This window comes from Narcine bancroftii, chromosome 1 (genome assembly GCF_036971445.1).
Source record: "Narcine bancroftii isolate sNarBan1 chromosome 1, sNarBan1.hap1, whole genome shotgun sequence".
NCBI lineage: Eukaryota > Metazoa > Chordata > Chondrichthyes > Torpediniformes > Narcinidae > Narcine > Narcine bancroftii.
Genome location: NC_091469.1, coordinates 205871820 through 205889287, shown reverse-complemented (window position 1 = coordinate 205889287; position 17468 = coordinate 205871820). Strand labels below are relative to the sequence as shown.

Sequence of the window (17468 nt, the reverse complement as noted above, 5' to 3'; positions counted from 1 at the left end):
TTCTACTTCAATTGGGCTATCCTGCACTTAGCCCTTTCCTATCCAAAATGCCAATTTTAGTCAAAAGTTCATTCATAATAAAACAGAATTATTGATCCTCTATGGTAAACTGCATAAAACCACAGAATGCAGAGAATGAGTTCACATATCGTGATGAAACCATACAAATCCTTGCTTAGCAAACAAATTAATATCTGGTAATGACGCTGTTATCCAATATTTAAATACAGCTCTCCTGATTACCAGTGCAACAACCAGGATTTTTTATATTGCAAACCTGAACTAACTCCAAAGAGCATTACGAATTCCTACAGCTCTTCCAAATCTTGGCTGGTTTTAGACCCTGTTCATGTGATGTCAGTAGTGAGGTTCAAAGAGCAGTGATGATTACTAATAGCTCTATAAGTAGAAAATGGGAATAGACCTCTATTAGCAAGAATGACAGGTCAGGAGGCAGTAGAGTACAGGCAGGATGCACAGAGACGCGCAGTCAAACAATGATCCCTGCTGATCAAGAATCAGCTTCAAGCTAACTCCTTAAATCACATAGAGGCTCATCTATCAGTGGACTCCTTTCCAGCAATGAAAGCAACGGAAAAGTACTTTCTAACTGATCATTTCTATACTCTGTCGAATTGCTATTCTAGTCACTGTGACTCAGTGGGTAACCAAAAGGCTGAGGAAAAAATGTCCTTCCAGAACTGAGGCATCCTTCCTATAGCTTGGCCACTCAAAGTTAAAAGTTCAGATTTATTGTCAGAATACACACATCACATACATACACATGTAAGCAAATAAAGAATTGTAAACAAACTGACTGTGCAAAACAGGGAGGAAAAAAAATTGATGAAGTGCAAAAGTAATATTCCTTAAATAAGTCTGATTGAGTTTGTTGTGGAGGAGTCTGATGGTGGACGGGTAGCAGCTGTTCCTGAACATGGTGGTGCCAGTCTAATGGCACTACACTTCTTTCCTGATGGTAACAGCGAGAACGGAGTGTGTGCTGGATGGCATGGATCCTTGATGATTGCTGCTGCTCTCTGACGGCAGTGTTCCCTGTAGATGTTCTTTATATGGTGGGAAGGGGTTTGCCTGTGACGTCCTGGGTCGGGTCCACTACCTTTTGCAGGTCTTAATGCACAGGGGGGGATTATGTTCCCATACCAGACCGTGATGCAGCTGGTCAGCATAGTTCCCACCACACCTCTGTAGAAATTTGCCAGGGTTTCCAATGTAATACAAACTTCCGCAAACTCCTGAGGAAGTAGAGACGCTGATGTGCCATTAGTGTGTTGGCTCCAGGAAATATCCTCTGAGATAGTAACTCCCAAGAACACAAAATGTATTCACCTTCTCCACTTCTGATACCCCAATGATCGCTGGATCATACACCTGCTTTTTCCTTCCTGAAGTCACTAATGAGCTCCTTGGTTTGGATCTATCTACATACAAAACTCTATGAGTGTTGTTTCCACTAATGACTTGGGCTATTGTAACATGAAATCAGAACTTCTGTTCAATGCCCTGACCAAAGGATCCAAGCATGCCAAATGCCATTTGGTGCTTAATATGATAATAGAGCCATACAGCATGGAAACAGGTGCTTCAGCTGATCAAGATGTCTACTTCAACTAGCCCCATTTGCTCACATTTGTTCCATATCGGAAAATCTTTCCGATTTAGATGTCTTTTAAACATCGTAACTGAGCCCACCTTCAGCAGCTCATTCAATATACCCACCACCTATTATGTGAAAAGGTAGCAAGGATTTACTCGGGTCCTTTTTAAATCTTTCTCATCCAACTTTAAATCCAAGTCCTCTAGTTTTATACTTCCCTTTCTTGAAAAAAAAGTCTATATCCATTCACCCCACACGCCCTCTGTAGGTTATCCTTCAGCCTCCCACCTCCAGGGTGAAAAGCTCCAGTTTGACTAGTCTCTCCTTTCAATTCAAGCCATCCAGTTCAGGCAACATCTGCAAAAATACTTACTGCACCCTTTCCAGCTTTAGGACCTCCTTCCTATCGCTTGATGACCAGAACTGCACACAATACTGCATATGTGGTCTCGCCAATGAGATCTTAGCACCTGCACTCAGTATCCTAACCAATATAGGAAAATGTGTCAAACTCTCTTCTTGTAACATTATCTTTCAAATGAGATATTAAATTGAGGCCAACTGCTATAAAAGATCCCAATTTCTATTTTGAGGAGGAACACAGGGGAATTGTCCATGATAAACACAGAACTGTGGATGCTGGAATTGTGAGCAAACAATGAGAAACTGGAGATCAGGTAAGGCAGTATACATGGGCAGAAACAGTCAGTCAACATTTCGGATTGGGACCCTTATGATGTCTTGGACAAAATTTATCTCTCAAGTGGTAACACAAGAAAAAGATGATCACATTCTTTCTGTGGGAGCTTGCTGCACACAAAATTGATTGCTGATTTTTGTCATGTTCCAATAGTACTCACACTATATGCTATATGCTCCTTGGAAATACATATTTTTACTATTACCAGCTAGACACTGTCATGACAATATATATTTATCAGATTGAGAATCTGATGAACATGTCCTGCTGCAGCATCATTGGTTTTATGCTCTTCCACTTGTTTTGAGAGTAGACATCTAGGTGCAGCAAGGATTAAGATGGCAATGGCATCCTGCCATTATTGCTCTGGATTGAAGTTTAAAATAAGAAAAACATTATTCCAATTAAACATTTAGTACTGTGCATGGTTTGGTCCTCCTGTTTAAAAATTGATATGCATGCTTTGGAGGGTCCAGAAGAGAATCACTAGTATCATTCCTGGAATGAGAGAGGTTTGTCAATCATAAACAACTAAAAAGCTAGACCTGTCTTCTATAGAATGAAGAGAGATCTTACTGAAACATGCAATGAAACAGAGGCATTGCAGGATGAATGTGGAGATGCTTCCACCAGTAGGAGAGTCTCCAATGAGGGGACTTCGTCATAAAATGCTCGGGACTTTCTTCTGGGAGACTGCTGGATCTCCAAAATACTCACTCCAGGGAGTTATGGAGACTGAATCATAGGTTGTGTTTAAAAATGAGGTAAGATACATTTTTGAAAGATTATGAAAGTAGAGACTATGTGGAAGAGGCAGAGAAAATGAGCTGGTTTGAGGGGCCAAGTGACCTATACCTGCTTCTGTTTTTTGGTGTTTTCCTGTCTGAGATGAGCCCAATGATAGATTATATGTATACTTCACTGAAACATCTAGGGTTGAATCCTGCCTTGTCTAACTGGCTCACTTCTGCATCCTGGTCTGCATAGCTTGGGGCCTGCAGGTGGCATTTGACCAAGAAGTGGATTTGACCCACCACAGAAAGATGGTCTTCAGATGTCAATTTCAAATTACACTATGTTTAGATGTCAGGATCTGATAGTCTGCAAAGGAATGGACTGACAATGCTGCCGGGCATGGAGCTTCAAGTTGGTCTCATCACGTGATCAGGAGGTAGTATCCCACATTGAGTTATTCTTCTCTGGGTGCTAAATGGGGGATTTCTCTTGGGCTTGGGAGTGTCTTTTACAGGTAGGAATGATAAGTCTGGCTTAGTTTCATAGTTTAGGTGGGATATTCTACAAATGCTTCCAGGGTTGGATCGGATACGAGTCTGGATTGTCTGTGTCTGACTCGGGTTACAATTTAATAACTCAGATCTTGATACTAGTAATCCATGACCAGGTCTGCGCTGCTCTGAATCCAGCTACCAGGAGGCTGATAAGAGTGAACTGAGCCACCTCTTTTGTGAAAAAGAAATTTATTTCTTCTCGTACCCTTACAATTATAGGCAATCAGAGGTCAGGAGCTCAGCAGGTGGAAGACACATCCCAGTCATTGTGGTTAATAGGATGACAGATTGCCTAAGCAGTACGATAAAAAAAAATCAACTTTAAAAAAAAACTATTTTAGATTTGATATTAACTTATTTGAATAAAAGCATCATCTCATACAGATCACTTCCAATCAAAAGCAGATTCATTGTAACCTCAGAAACCTGATTTTAACTTACCATACTGTAGAAAATTATATGCACAGTTTTAACTGAAAACCTTTCTAAATACCTTCAAGTACAGAAGCAATCACATATAGAGTGCTTGAGAGACAAATGATATGCACATTTTAATGTTTCCTTCCCTTTATTCATAATGGTTTATTCAAATCATTTCATGTATTTTTCTAACTATTTTTGTAATTTCACCTACTGTATGGTTAGACTTTTAATGCTACTTTAGAGCACATATGCTGTGTAATAGTATTTTTAAAGTAAAACACCAAATGAATGGCCCAATTGTGGGGCATCAGCATTAAGGATTTAAGGCTCATTAACAATCTTAATTCCCAATGAAATCTGTAATTACTGCATTCGTGCAGCTGCATATTTAACCCTTTCTTCCTGAAACTGGATGCTCAAAAACAGCAACAACAATTATTTATAACTTATTCATTAGTTTAATTAAAATTTGTGCCATAACCCTTTTCTGGAAGCAACTCTTACATCTCAACTTCTAATGTTACTGTGCAATTTCCTTCTGTAGGTTAGCGTGATAGGTGGTTTATGATAAATAAGGTTACAATTTAGCTCCCAAATATGTAATCAGATTTTCCAACTGTACAATTAAGTACAGTTGGAAAAATACGATGTCTCAGAAAACACTGGGCAATTTTTGCTAGCCGATTTCCTTTAAACAAAGACTCTTCTCAGGTCTTGCCTGCTAATTCAGTTTCTTTCTTGTCTAAGATATCATCTCTCTACTCTTTCCAACTCAAGGTCGCCAAAAGGCAGCCTGCTTTTATGCTCGAGACTCTGGCCAGAAGAACAGTCTGAGGTGACATGTTCTCTCATTATTCCTGTAAGAAAGATAGAGCTGCAGTCACCACCTGCCAAAGCTGTAGCTCTGATCAAGAACATGTGGAGTGCTTCATTTTTTTAACCATTCTAAGACGGAGGCACAAGGACCTTGCAAAATCTTATCCTAGGCATTTGACTGATTACTACCACAGTCTTAACACTTGTGGATACCAAGTTAAAGATGCTGCACAAATGCTGCTCTTGTTTTGCTGCAACATAATCCATGCAATACCATGACATTGTTATAAAAATGCATTAATGAATCTCAATCAAGTGAGTCATTTATTACATACTTATCTTCGATTGGCTACTCTTTAAAACATCAAAGGGTCTTAGGATGCTAAAGAATATTCTTGAAAGAAAAGTCTCGCAAGAGATGTAAAATGCACGTTAGTCTTTCCTTATAAACTTATATCAGGGCTTTCTGTCTTTGGCAAGAAACTCGTTACAAAGAGTTTTGAAGGCTGGTTTTGGATGATCAACACCAACCATACAGAATTAGAAACATGAAAAGGAGTTGGTCTTTTATACATCTGCCAAATTCAGATTGCATTTTCTCCAAGGAACATTGACAATACTGCATTACACCTATGAATGAAGTTATTGATGGACAACAAAAACAGATCCCTTACTCCTCCAGTTGCATTAATAGAACAAAGCTGAGTTCATAAAACCTGGAAAAAAAATACAATTGCATTATTTAAAACAAGAGGTCTCTTTTTACACCCATAACTGGCTATTTTTAACCACTACTGCAAATTGCTAATCTGGAATTGATACATTTTCCAATGTGTGTGTTTTTTAAAAATGAGTTAATAATCAATGCTTTCCAATGCACTTATGATTTGGGTTTTGAGTTATGTAGAGGCTACTTTCTTCACAAATTAATCCTCCTCTTCACTGGAAATCAATTGAGTTATAAATGCGTGGCACGATAGTGCAGTTGTTTCCACTGCTGTACCTCAGCACCAGAGATTTGGGTTCGATCCCAGCCTCAGATGTTGTCTGTGTGAAGCTTGCACATTCTCTTTGACCATGCAGATTTCCTCCAGATACTCAGTTTTGATCCATATCCCAAATACACGCTGCATGATTAATTAGCTACTATAAATTGCACCTTAATGTAGATAAAACAAAATAATTGAAAAGAGGAGTTGAAGGAGACACGAGAGAGCATAAGCAGCCAGGTTTGGGGAATAGAACTGCTACAAACATTGTGGATTTGATGGACTCAATGGTTCCTTTACACAGGTTATTCTTTATCTGAAGACTGAAATTATTCCTTATTTACACAGGACATGCTTATTCAGTGTTCATGTATACAGTAAAACATTAAAATCCACAATTGACTTGTTCAAAAATACTTTTAATTCAAGAACTGTCTCCCTCAAGAACACCATGATCACGGTTCTAGCACTCTCTCTAGCACACCAGGGCCTGGATCCAGCACTCCCTCTGGCACACCGGGGCCCTGGTGCCTGCACTCCCTCTGGCACACCGGGGCCCTGGTGCCTGCACGCCCTCTGGCACACCGGGGCCCTGGTGCCTGCACTCCCTCTGGCACACCGGGGCCCTGGTGCCTGCACTCCCTCTGGCACACCGGGGCCCTGGTGCCTGCACTCCCTCTGGCACACCGGGGCCCTGGTGCCTGCACTCCCTCTGGCACACCGGGGCCCTGGTGCCTGCACTCCCTCTGGCACACCGGGGCCCTGGTGCCTGCACTCCCTCTGGCACACCGGGGCCCTGGTGCCTGCACTCCCTCTGGCACACCGGGGCCCTGGATCCAGCACTCCCTCTGGCACACCGGGGCCCTGGTGCCTGCACTCCCTCTGGCACACCGGGGCCCTGGTGCCTGCACTCCCTCTGGCACACCGGGGCCCTGGTGCCTGCACGCCCTCTGGCACACCGGGGCCCTGGTGCCTGCACTCCCTCTGGCACACGGGGGCCCTGTTGCCTGCACTCCCTCTGGCACACCGGGGCCCTGGTGCCTACACTCCCTCTGGCACACCGGGGCCCTGGTGCCTGCACTCCCTCTGGCACACCGGGGCCCTGGTGCCTGCACTCCCTCTTGCACACCGGGGCCCTGGTGCCTGCACTCCCTCTGGCACACCGGGGCCCTGGTGCCTGCACTCCCCCGGCACACCATGGCCCTGGTGCCTGCACTCCCCCTGGCACACCGGGGCCCTGGTGCCTGCACTCCCCCTGGCACACCTGGGCCCTGGTGCCTGCACTCCCTCTGGCACACCGGGGCCCTGGTGCCTGCACTCCCTCTGGCACACCGGGGCCCTGGTGTCTGCACTCCCTCTGGCACACCGGGGCCCTGGTGCCTGCACTCCCTCTGGCACACTGGGGCCCTGGTGCCTGCACTCCCTCTGGCACACTGGGGCCCTGGTGCCTGCACTCCCTCTGGCACATTGGGGCCCTGGTGCCTGCACTCCCTCTGGCACACTGGGGCCCTGGTGCCTGCACTCCCTCTGGCACACTGAGGCTCTGGTGCCTGCACTCCCTCTGGCACACTGGGGCCCTGGTGCCTGCACTCCCTCTGCACATTAGAGCTGTGGTTCCTGCAATTCTGCTAGCAGACTGCAGCCCTGGTTCCTGTACTTCCCTCTGCACACCGGGGCCCTGGTTCCTGCATCCCTCTGGCACACCGGGGCCCTGGTTCCTGCATCCCTCTGGCACACCGGGGCCCTGGTTCCTGCATCCCTGTGGCACACCGGGGCCCTGGTTCCTGCACTCCCTCTGGCACACTGGGGCCCTGGTGCCTGCACTCCCTCTGGCACACTGAGGCTCTGGTGCCTGCACTCCCTCTGGCACACTGGGGCCCTGGTGCCTGCACTCCCTCTGCACATTAGAGCTGTGGTTCCTGCAATTCTGCTAGCAGACTGCAGCCCTGGTTCCTGTACTTCCCTCTGCACACCGGGGCCCTGGTTCCTGCATCCCTGTGGCACACCGGGGCCCTGGTTCCTGCATCCCTCTGGCACACCGGGGCCCTGGTTCCTGCATCCCTCTGGCACACCGGGGCCCTGGTTCCTGCATCCCTCTGGCACACCGGGGCCCTGGTTCCTGCATCCCTCTGGCACACCGGGGCCCTGGTTCCTGCATCCCTCTGGCACACCGGGGCCCTGGTTCCTGCATCCCTCTGGCACACCGGGGCCCTGGTTCCTGCATCCCTCTGGCACACCGGGGCCCTGGATCCTGCATCCCTCTGGCATACTGGGGCCAAGTTCCTGCACTCCCTCCCACAGTCTCAGACCCTGGTTCCTGAGTTCTCTCTAGCACACCAGGACCCCAGTTCCAGTGTGAAAAGTAGCGGACCCAACACCAATCCGTTTCTAAACTTTCTGCCCCATCTTTTATTCTGGAGACTTCAATCACCTCTCCTACACTCTCTTTCCCTTTATCTTTATCCATACTTTTCCAATCCGTTGACCCCCCCCCCCCAAACCCTGCTGTTTAGTTTTCCGAATCTATCCCATCAATTAAAATCGCAGATGACTCTGCATCTTCAGATCCACTTTCTTGCTCAATCCCTAGACTCCAAAGATTTGACGCAAATACGAATTCACCCCCTCTGGGGATTGAAGTATTTAATTGAAAGCACTCATCTGAAAGTCGTTCCCTCAACCCTGTTCTAACTCATTGCGATCTTACCCGCAACGCTCCCTCAAGCCCACCCTCACAGTGCGGTATTCCCTCAATATTGCTCTCCCGTAGTACGGTACGGTACTCCCCCCAGCACCATCCTACGATCACGATTGTTATCGTGCCTGTCAGCGTCAAAACCTAGGCCCACACACCTACCCCAGCTCTCCTGCCAACCACGTCCTTTGTACATCCGGGCCAACGGAGAATCTCGCGCATGCGTAACTCTGGACTACAGTTCGAGTGGCCGTTGTCAAGCCCACGCGCGACAGGCAGCGTGTGGTGGGGGGGGCCAGACGGCATCTTGGGACGTGTAGTTCACTCTCCCGAGGCCAGGCGGGAAGTGGAGGGGCAGGTGAAAGGTCAGCAGTTGTCGCGACCAGATGTGGTGGGAAGGTGAGAGGAATGCTCCTCTCGGCCACTGAGTCAAAAGGTGAGCATTGGGGGAGAGTGACCCGGGCTGGAGTCTTTTTCGTGCTTGTGTGGGAAAAGGCGGCTCCCGCTTCCATGCCCGAGGCTTCAGGAAAGCCGCACGGTTGAGAATGGGCCTGTGCTTTTGTGAGGTTTAAGGCTTCCGTATCCCGCACTCAAACCCTGCTTCAGACAGACAGGCGGTCGGCGCGATGCGGGGAGGGAGCCTCCGCCGGGCCGTTTATTTCTACCCTCACACTCTTTTATTTTCTTTCTATTTAGTTTTCTTTCACACAAGCCCATCAGCTCTCCACTGATTCTCTTCTCAGCATTTGTCTGCCGACGGTTAGTTTACGTTTGACAGTAAACCTAGCATAATCTACATAATTACTGGAAGAATGCAAATGCCCCACGTACAACAACAACATCCGAGTCTCTGGAGTAGTTTGTGCAGCTGAGCTGATCTATCTGATCATTGCATTAGGTTCCCTGTATTATCCTTGGTCTATTAATATCCAACTTGCCATTCTCCTTGTCTTAATGCCTTTCTGGAAATCGAGCCCTGTATACCCAAGTCTAAATGATTGACCAGCAAAGAATGAGAAGCTGGAAGGACTCTGGGTCATGAAGTGAAATAGAAAGCCAGTACTTTGGGTTGGGACCTTTTTGTCTAAATCATTATCTACATTAATAATAATAATGGTCCTAGTATTGACCCTCCCTGGTAAATACTCTTCTCCAGTTTGAAATGTTTTCATTCCTACTTGCACCTTGATGAAGTCCTCATGTCTGAAATGTTGGTTATGTAATTGTATCTTTTCTATTTAGAATACACTGTTTGACTTGCTGAGTTTGTGCATCATTGTTCTTACTTCATTACTACTCTTTATTTTTGAGTGAGAGTCATACTGTGGAAGCAGGCCATTCTGCCCACTCTATCCATGCTAACTCGTAGGCATTCATCTGTATTCATCCCATTTTGGCCTGTGTCCTTTGCTGCCAAAAGTAATTTAAGTGCTTATCTACACTTTTCACTTGCACCATCTGTTGAAATGTGTTATTTTGCTATCCATTACAGAAGTATATAAAAGAGGACATACATTTAAGATGGTAAGGGGGGGTTGGTTTAAAGCAGTGGTTCCCAATCTTTTACTTTACACTCACATATAAGTATAAGTGTTCTGTGATTAGTAAGTGATTGCTTAAGGTGGTATGTGAGTAGGAAGGGAAGGTTGAGAATCACTGCTCAAAACACTTACTGAAATGTAAGTTACTGAAATGTTTGGTTGAGAAAAATTGTCATTGGTCCATTTCCTTTGAAGTTATGAAACTGCACATAACAAATCAATTTGGAATGATTAAAACAGTGGCTTTCAAACTTTTTCTTTCCACCCACATACCACCTTAAGCAATCCCTTACTAATCACAGAACACATGGCATAGTGAATACTTAAAGTGGTAAGTGAGTGGAAAGTAAAAGGTTGGGAACCACTGATTTTAAAGGAATTGTGCAGGGCAATTTTTATTTGCACAGAGAGTAGAAGTGGAAGGAGGTGCAACAGTGGCATTTTAAAGGCTTCTCGAAAGGCCCATGAATAAGATGGAAATGGAGGAATATGTATCATTTGCAAACAGCATTCAGCTTAAGCATTATGCTCAGTGTAAACACATTGGCTAAAGAGCCTGTTTTTGTTCTGTACTGTTCAATGTAAGTGTTGGAAATCATCTGTTTTGCTAGAGCATTGATGTACAATAACTTTTGTTTTCTCTGATTCAGCAAAAACAACTGTTCTGTGATTGTTCACTGCATTGTGCATCAACTTGGTTGAGTATGTAGCCTTTGACCAGCTGAACACATCAGGCTCTTTTATTTCCTCCAATGCTTGCCCTCACCTTGTTTGACTCTGGTCATGTGCTGTGTCAATTTTTTGTTTCCAGTTTGGTGCAAGCGGTGTTTGATTAAACTGCCATTCAAATCCATATTCTGTAAAAATATGTTTGTACTAATGATGCCCACCCCAATCTACCTCCATAGCAGGCTGCTTGTCAAACAGAGCCCTAGTGGCCAAATATATCATCTGCCCTTGCCACCCTCTTCTCTGACAACTGATTCTGTTGTCCTTTGAGCCTGTGTGCTACAAGCTGATCTTGCCCTGAACATATGACTCCGTTAAATAGAATTTTAAAACTGGTGGAAAAGAGGGTAATTTTCAACCCGCCTGCAGGGAATGAATTAGGTAAACTATTGGAAGTGTTTTCTAATTCATAAACTATTCAAAGTGTTTTCTAATTCATAAACTATTCAAAGTGTTTTCTAATTCATAAACTATTCAAAGTGTTTTCTAATTCATAAACTATTCAAAGTGTTTTCTAATTCATAAACTATTCGAAGTGTTTTCTAATTCACTCTTTGAAGAATATGTCCAGTTTTTAATCTAAGTTAAAATCTTTCTAGGACATTTTCTCAACCTGAGATCAAGCCTTCTTTCTTTTAGCCTTCTGGTTCACAATTTGATGTACATTCTCACCAAGTTCTGATTCCACCCCATGGCTGCAGCAGATTTAGTTCAGTTTCTCCTTCTAAAGCCAATTTGCACTCATTATTAACTCCATCATTGTTTAATCTTGTTTCCAAGCTCCATTTGTATTGCCTTATTCACTGCTTGACTGCTTTCTCCTGTCCTTTAGAAGTCCTTCAATATCTCTACCTGGTTGTCTTCCCCTCGGCTTTGAAAGCATTAGGAAAAATATACATTTTGCTCAATTATTACTTTGAGATATCGAACTGTAGATTCTAGAGTAAAATAATTCATATCCTTGTCTTGCAGAATTTTTTTTATGCATCCACCAACCTGCAAAGTATGCACACATAATTGCAGTAGAAATATTTGTATATTACTAATGTGGAATAGCTTGCTATCTGTATATTCATTACAATACCTTGAAATTTAATGGCCTAAAAGATTTCTGTAAATGAGATTTTTAATTTGTCTGAGCAGATGCATTGCTGGACATCAGTTCTAAATTTGCTATGTGTATTTGAACTCTTATGAACTGATGAAATATTTATTTTCCTGCATTGATGTGTGTAGAATTCTGCTTTGTGCAAGTTGGCTGCTATGTTTCCTGCATAATTTCAAAAGGATTTTGTATTGATTTATTGTGTACTGAGATACACTAAAAAGCTTTGTTTTGCATGCTATCCAGGCAAGTCAAGTCATAGATCCAGTAGTGCAATAATAAATAGTGTGTGGCATAGTGTTACAAAACTATTGTGCAGGGGATAGAAAAAAGTACACTTTAAAAACAGTGCAGGTGCAAATTCTTTGCGAGTGTGAGATCCATTTAAGAGTCTGGTAATAGCAGGAAAGAAACTGTCCTTGAATCTGAAGGTTTGTGTTTTCAAGCCTGTGTATCTTCTGGCTATGGATAGGGGAGAAGAGTGTGTAACCAGGGTAGGATGGATGCTTTAGTATGTTTGCACCTTTCCCAACATATTGGGATTTGATATTTTTGGGATATAGAATCTTAAATAACTTTAACCTTAGAACCCTGGTTGTTGCATTATTTATGTTCTGTGAAACTCCTTCCATTCAATGCACCTCAACATGATGTTTCCAGCATAGCTTAGAATCCCTTTTCTATCATGTGCTTGTTACCTCTCCTTTTGAAGCAGTGAAAACTTTTACCTCTGCCTTTTCCTGTCTGTGCGCAAAGCACTTTAGGACATGCTGGAGTGGTGAGACGCTGTTTGTTGTCGTGACGTATGGGTTCTGAAAATGAATCTCTTCCATTGGAGAATGCTTCCATTTTGTCTGAAAGCACCTCACAGGAGGGACATCGACTCTGGATTGGTAATCTTGATTCCAGGTTAACTGAGTGAGTACAGTAAATATTGCTTTGGTTTCCAACAGTTCAGGTTCACAATTTTGTCTCACTAACTGTTGTGCTGTGAATAACAACTATTAATGTATGTCCTTACCAAATTGATATCAAATATATCCCTATTTATTTCTGTATTAAACTATTTGTTTTCCTTGAAGCAGCATGAACATGATTAATCTAATGTTTACACCTTGATTAGTGGCAATTAGATAAGTTCAGCAAATTAATGAAGCCTGAAGAGATTAAAGAATTCTTTTAAAAGATGCATCTAATTAGAAAGCCTGTTTTCTAAGTTATGAATATATTATTTAAATACAAGATTACATGACTCATAATTTTGAAAAATGTACAGAAATAAACTTTTTGGTGCCTGTACCTGGCATATAGAATTTAAAATAGTTTTAAACTTTCTGATCATTTATACTCCATGAGACTTCTTCCATTCAGTGCATCTCAACATGAAGTTTTAACATTTCTTTAAATCTATTTTCTATTATTTGCTTATTACCTGTTCTTTTAAGAGCGGTGACAATTTTTACCTCAATCTTTGTGTGTCTTCGTACGAAGTAATAATCGTACATAGACCCATTATTTTACTTTCTCCTGTATCCCTGGGATATGAATTCCTGACCTATGAATGCCTACACATGATTGATATAATTGCATTGAAAAGTTTGACCTAGTGTCAGCACTAGTTTTCTCTCTCCCACTCTCCACTTTTGTTAATTATTTTTTTCTTATCTATCTTGCATTCCAAATGAAAAATGTAACTATGTTTGAGGAATCAAGGAATATAGAAATTTCCCAGGAAAATGGTTTGGGGTAGAAAATCATGCATGGTGGAAAAATGGAGCAAATTCAAAGGGCTAAATGGATAACTCCTGTTTCTTACATTGTCCATGTATTCATTTACCTAGATCAAGATATCTGGACAGGCCAAAATTGATTGTCCATCTTGATAGCCTTTGTGAAAACTGTGGGGAGCTGCCATCTTGAATTGTTAAAGTCCTTCCGGTGAAGATGCACCTGTTGTGAAGGGCATTCTGGAATTTAGGCCCAGTGATGGTGAAACATTGGCAATTTTTCTCAAGATTGGGATGGTATGCAACTGGGAGGGCGCATGCAGGTTGTGGTGTTCCACTGCACCTGCTGCCCTTATCCTTGGTGGTAGAGGTTGAAGGTTAGGGACAGGCACTATTCCACACACCTGTGTGAGAAGATCCACAGCTCAATATTTCGGGCTTCCAGAGCTAGAATGGGGGGTGGGGGAATGAAATGGGGAGGAGTGACATTGCTCATCAGGGAAAATAGAACAGCTGTGCTCAAGCAGGACAGACAAGAGTGCTCATCTCCTGAGGCTATATGGGTGGAGTTGAGGAATGGGAAAGGTATGACCACACTCATGGGGTTGTATTATTGACCACACAATAGTCAATGAGAATTGAAGGAACAAATCTGTAGAGAAATAGAAGACAGCTGCAGGAAACATAAGGTTGTGTTAGGAGATTTTCATTTTCCTCATAGTGACTGGGAATCCCATACTGTAAAAGGGCTTGATGGCTTGGAGTTTGTCAAATGTGTTCAGGAAAGTTTTCTAAATCAATGTATAGAGGTACCAACTAGTGAGGGTTGATCTGTGATGGGTGGAGTCCACGTGGGAGAAAGGGGGTGGTGGGAAAGTGAGGGTTGGTCTGTGATGGGTGGAGTCCATGTGGCAGAAAGGGTGGCGGGAAAGTGAGGGTTGGTCTATGAAGGGTGGAGTCCACAAGAGAGATTGCCCCAAACTGTGGTGATGAACGGGGGTGGTGATGAACGGGGGTGGTGATGAACGGGGGTGGTGATGAACGGGGGTGGTGATGAACGGGGGTGGTGATGAACGGGGGTGGTGATGAACGGGGGTGGTGATGAACGGGGGTGGTGATGAACGGGGGTGGTGATGAACGGGGGTGGTGATGAACGGGGGTGGTGATGAACGGGGGTGGTGATGAACGGGGGTGGTGATGAACGGGGGTGGTGATGAACGGGGGTGGTGATGAACGGGGGTGGTGATGAACGGGGGTGGTGATGAACGGGGGTGGTGATGAACGGGGGTGGTGATGAACGGGGGTGGTGATGAACGGGGGTGGTGATGAACGGGGGTGGTGATGAACGGGGGTGGTGATGAACGGGGGTGGTGATGAACGGGGGTGGTGATGAACGGGGGTGGTGATGAACGGGGGTGGTGATGAACGGGGGTGGTGATGAACGGGGGTGGTGATGAACGGGGGTGGTGATGAACGGGGGTGGTGATGAACGGGGGTGGTGATGAACGGGGGTGGTGATGAACGGGGGTGGTGATGAACGGGGGTGGTGATGAACGGGGGTGGTGATGAACGGGGGTGGTGATGAACGGGGGTGGTGATGAACGGGGGTGGTGATGAACGGGGGTGGTGATGAACGGGGGTGGTGATGAACGGGGGTGGTGATGAACGGGGGTGGTGATGAACGGGGGTGGTGATGAACGGGGGTGGTGATGAACGGGGGTGGTGATGAACGGGGGTGGTGATGAACGGGGGTGGTGATGAACGGGGGTGGTGATGAACGGGGGTGGTGATGAACGGGGGTGGTGATGAACGGGGGTGGTGATGAACGGGGGTGGTGATGAACGGGGGTGGTGATGAACGGGGGTGGTGATGAACGGGGGTGGTGATGAACGGGGGTGGTGATGAACGGGGGTGGTGATGAACGGGGGTGGTGATGAACGGGGGTGGTGATGAACGGGGGTGGTGATGAACGGGGGTGGTGATGAACGGGGGTGGTGATGAACGGGGGTGGTGATGAACGGGGGTGGTGATGAACGGGGGTGGTGATGAACGGGGGTGGTGATGAACGGGGGTGGTGATGAACGGGGGTGGTGATGAACGGGGGTGGTGATGAACGGGGGTGGTGATGAACGGGGGTGGTGATGAACGGGGGTGGTGATGAACGGGGGTGGTGATGAACGGGGGTGGTGATGAACGGGGGTGGTGATGAACGGGGGTGGTGATGAACGGGGGTGGTGATGAACGGGGGTGGTGATGAACGGGGGTGGTGATGAACGGGGGTGGTGATGAACGGGGGTGGTGATGAACGGGGGTGGTGATGAACGGGGGTGGTGATGAACGGGGGTGGTGATGAACGGGGGTGGTGATGAACGGGGGTGGTGATGAACGGGGGTGGTGATGAACGGGGGTGGTGATGAACGGGGGTGGTGATGAACGGGGGTGGTGATGAACGGGGGTGGTGATGAACGGGGGTGGTGATGAACGGGGGTGGTGATGAACGGGGGTGGTGATGAACGGGGGTGGTGATGAACGGGGGTGGTGATGAACGGGGGTGGTGATGAACGGGGGTGGTGATGAACGGGGGTGGTGATGAACGGGGGTGGTGATGAACGGGGGTGGTGATGAACGGGGGTGGTGATGAACGGGGGTGGTGATGAACGGGGGTGGTGATGAACGGGGGTGGTGATGAACGGGGGTGGTGATGAACGGGGGTGGTGATGAACGGGGGTGGTGATGAACGGGGGTGGTGATGAACGGGGGTGGTGATGAACGGGGGTGGTGATGAACGGGGGTGGTGATGAACGGGGGTGGTGATGAACGGGGGTGGTGATGAACGGGGGTGGTGATGAACGGGGGTGGTGATGAACGGGGGTGGTGATGAACGGGGGTGGTGATGAACGGGGGTGGTGATGAACGGGGGTGGTGATGAACGGGGGTGGTGATGAACGGGGGTGGTGATGAACGGGGGTGGTGATGAACGGGGGTGGTGATGAACGGGGGTGGTGATGAACGGGGGTGGTGATGAACGGGGGTGGTGATGAACGGGGGTGGTGATGAACGGGGGTGGTGATGAACGGGGGTGGTGATGAACGGGGGTGGTGATGAACGGGGGTGGTGATGAACGGGGGTGGTGATGAACGGGGGTGGTGATGAACGGGGGTGGTGATGAACGGGGGTGGTGATGAACGGGGGTGGTGATGAACGGGGGTGGTGATGAACGGGGGTGGTGATGAACGGGGGTGGTGATGAACGGGGGTGGTGATGAACGGGGGTGGTGATGAACGGGGGTGGTGATGAACGGGGGTGGTGAAGTTGCATCTGGATGAGGTACAGTTTGCAAAAGACTGACAAAATTTAAATAACATAAATGGGCTGGAGAAAAGAGTAATCCTAATGCTAGAAAAGTGAGCAGGCTAACTGAATTTGTTACTGAGTGCTGATTTCTGTAATATTTGATATTGTTCTTCCATTTGATATTGAACTTAGAGCACTGTGGGAGACGAAAGACAGAGGTGGGAGTGACATGGAGGCTCTGGTTACTCATAGTTCAGATTGAAACTAGATGAAATTAGGAATTTTTCATAACAGTAAAGTGTTCTATCAGGAAAAGGGTGTCGTGTCCACTCCTATCCATGTTTCATTGAAGCTCCAGCACAAGGCTGTCATGGTTCCACTTCAATGACAAAAGAGGAAATGTGTTTCAAGTTATTTGAAGGTGTGCAGGATAATTCAATTCAAATGCAGTCATCTTGTGGGTGTTCTTTGAACTTGCATTCAGTAGTCCTATTTGAGCCTATTATGTACTAGATTTTAAAATGTTCATATTTTGTTCTATT

At 45.8% G+C, this 17468-nt stretch overlaps 2 protein-coding genes across 5 annotated transcripts in view; one reads left to right on the top strand and one right to left on the bottom strand.

The window, feature by feature from the left end:
• mrrf (mitochondrial ribosome recycling factor) overlaps nt 1-8748 on the bottom strand; it is a 33584-nt gene extending 24836 nt beyond the window's left edge. For all 3 annotated transcript variants that reach the window (XM_069889157.1, XM_069889165.1, XM_069889168.1), the window contains exon 1: nt 8693-8748. The gene's annotated coding sequence lies outside the window, so the exon portion shown is untranslated. The remainder of the gene's footprint in view (nt 1-8692) is intronic.
• Nucleotides 8749-8767: 19 nt separating this feature from the next.
• The window catches only part of rbm18 (RNA binding motif protein 18), a 46765-nt gene continuing 38064 nt past the window's right edge, over nt 8768-17468 (top strand). Inside the window, exons 1-2 of one of the 2 annotated variants that reach the window (XM_069889189.1) lie at nt 8768-8966; nt 12670-12823. In XM_069889189.1, coding sequence (XP_069745290.1) covers nt 12711-12823 — 113 coding nt within the window. In that variant the 5' untranslated portion in view covers nt 8768-8966; nt 12670-12710. Of the gene's footprint in view, nt 8967-12661; nt 12824-17468 lie in introns of both variants that reach the window. The other variant, XM_069889180.1, reaches the window with a different exon arrangement.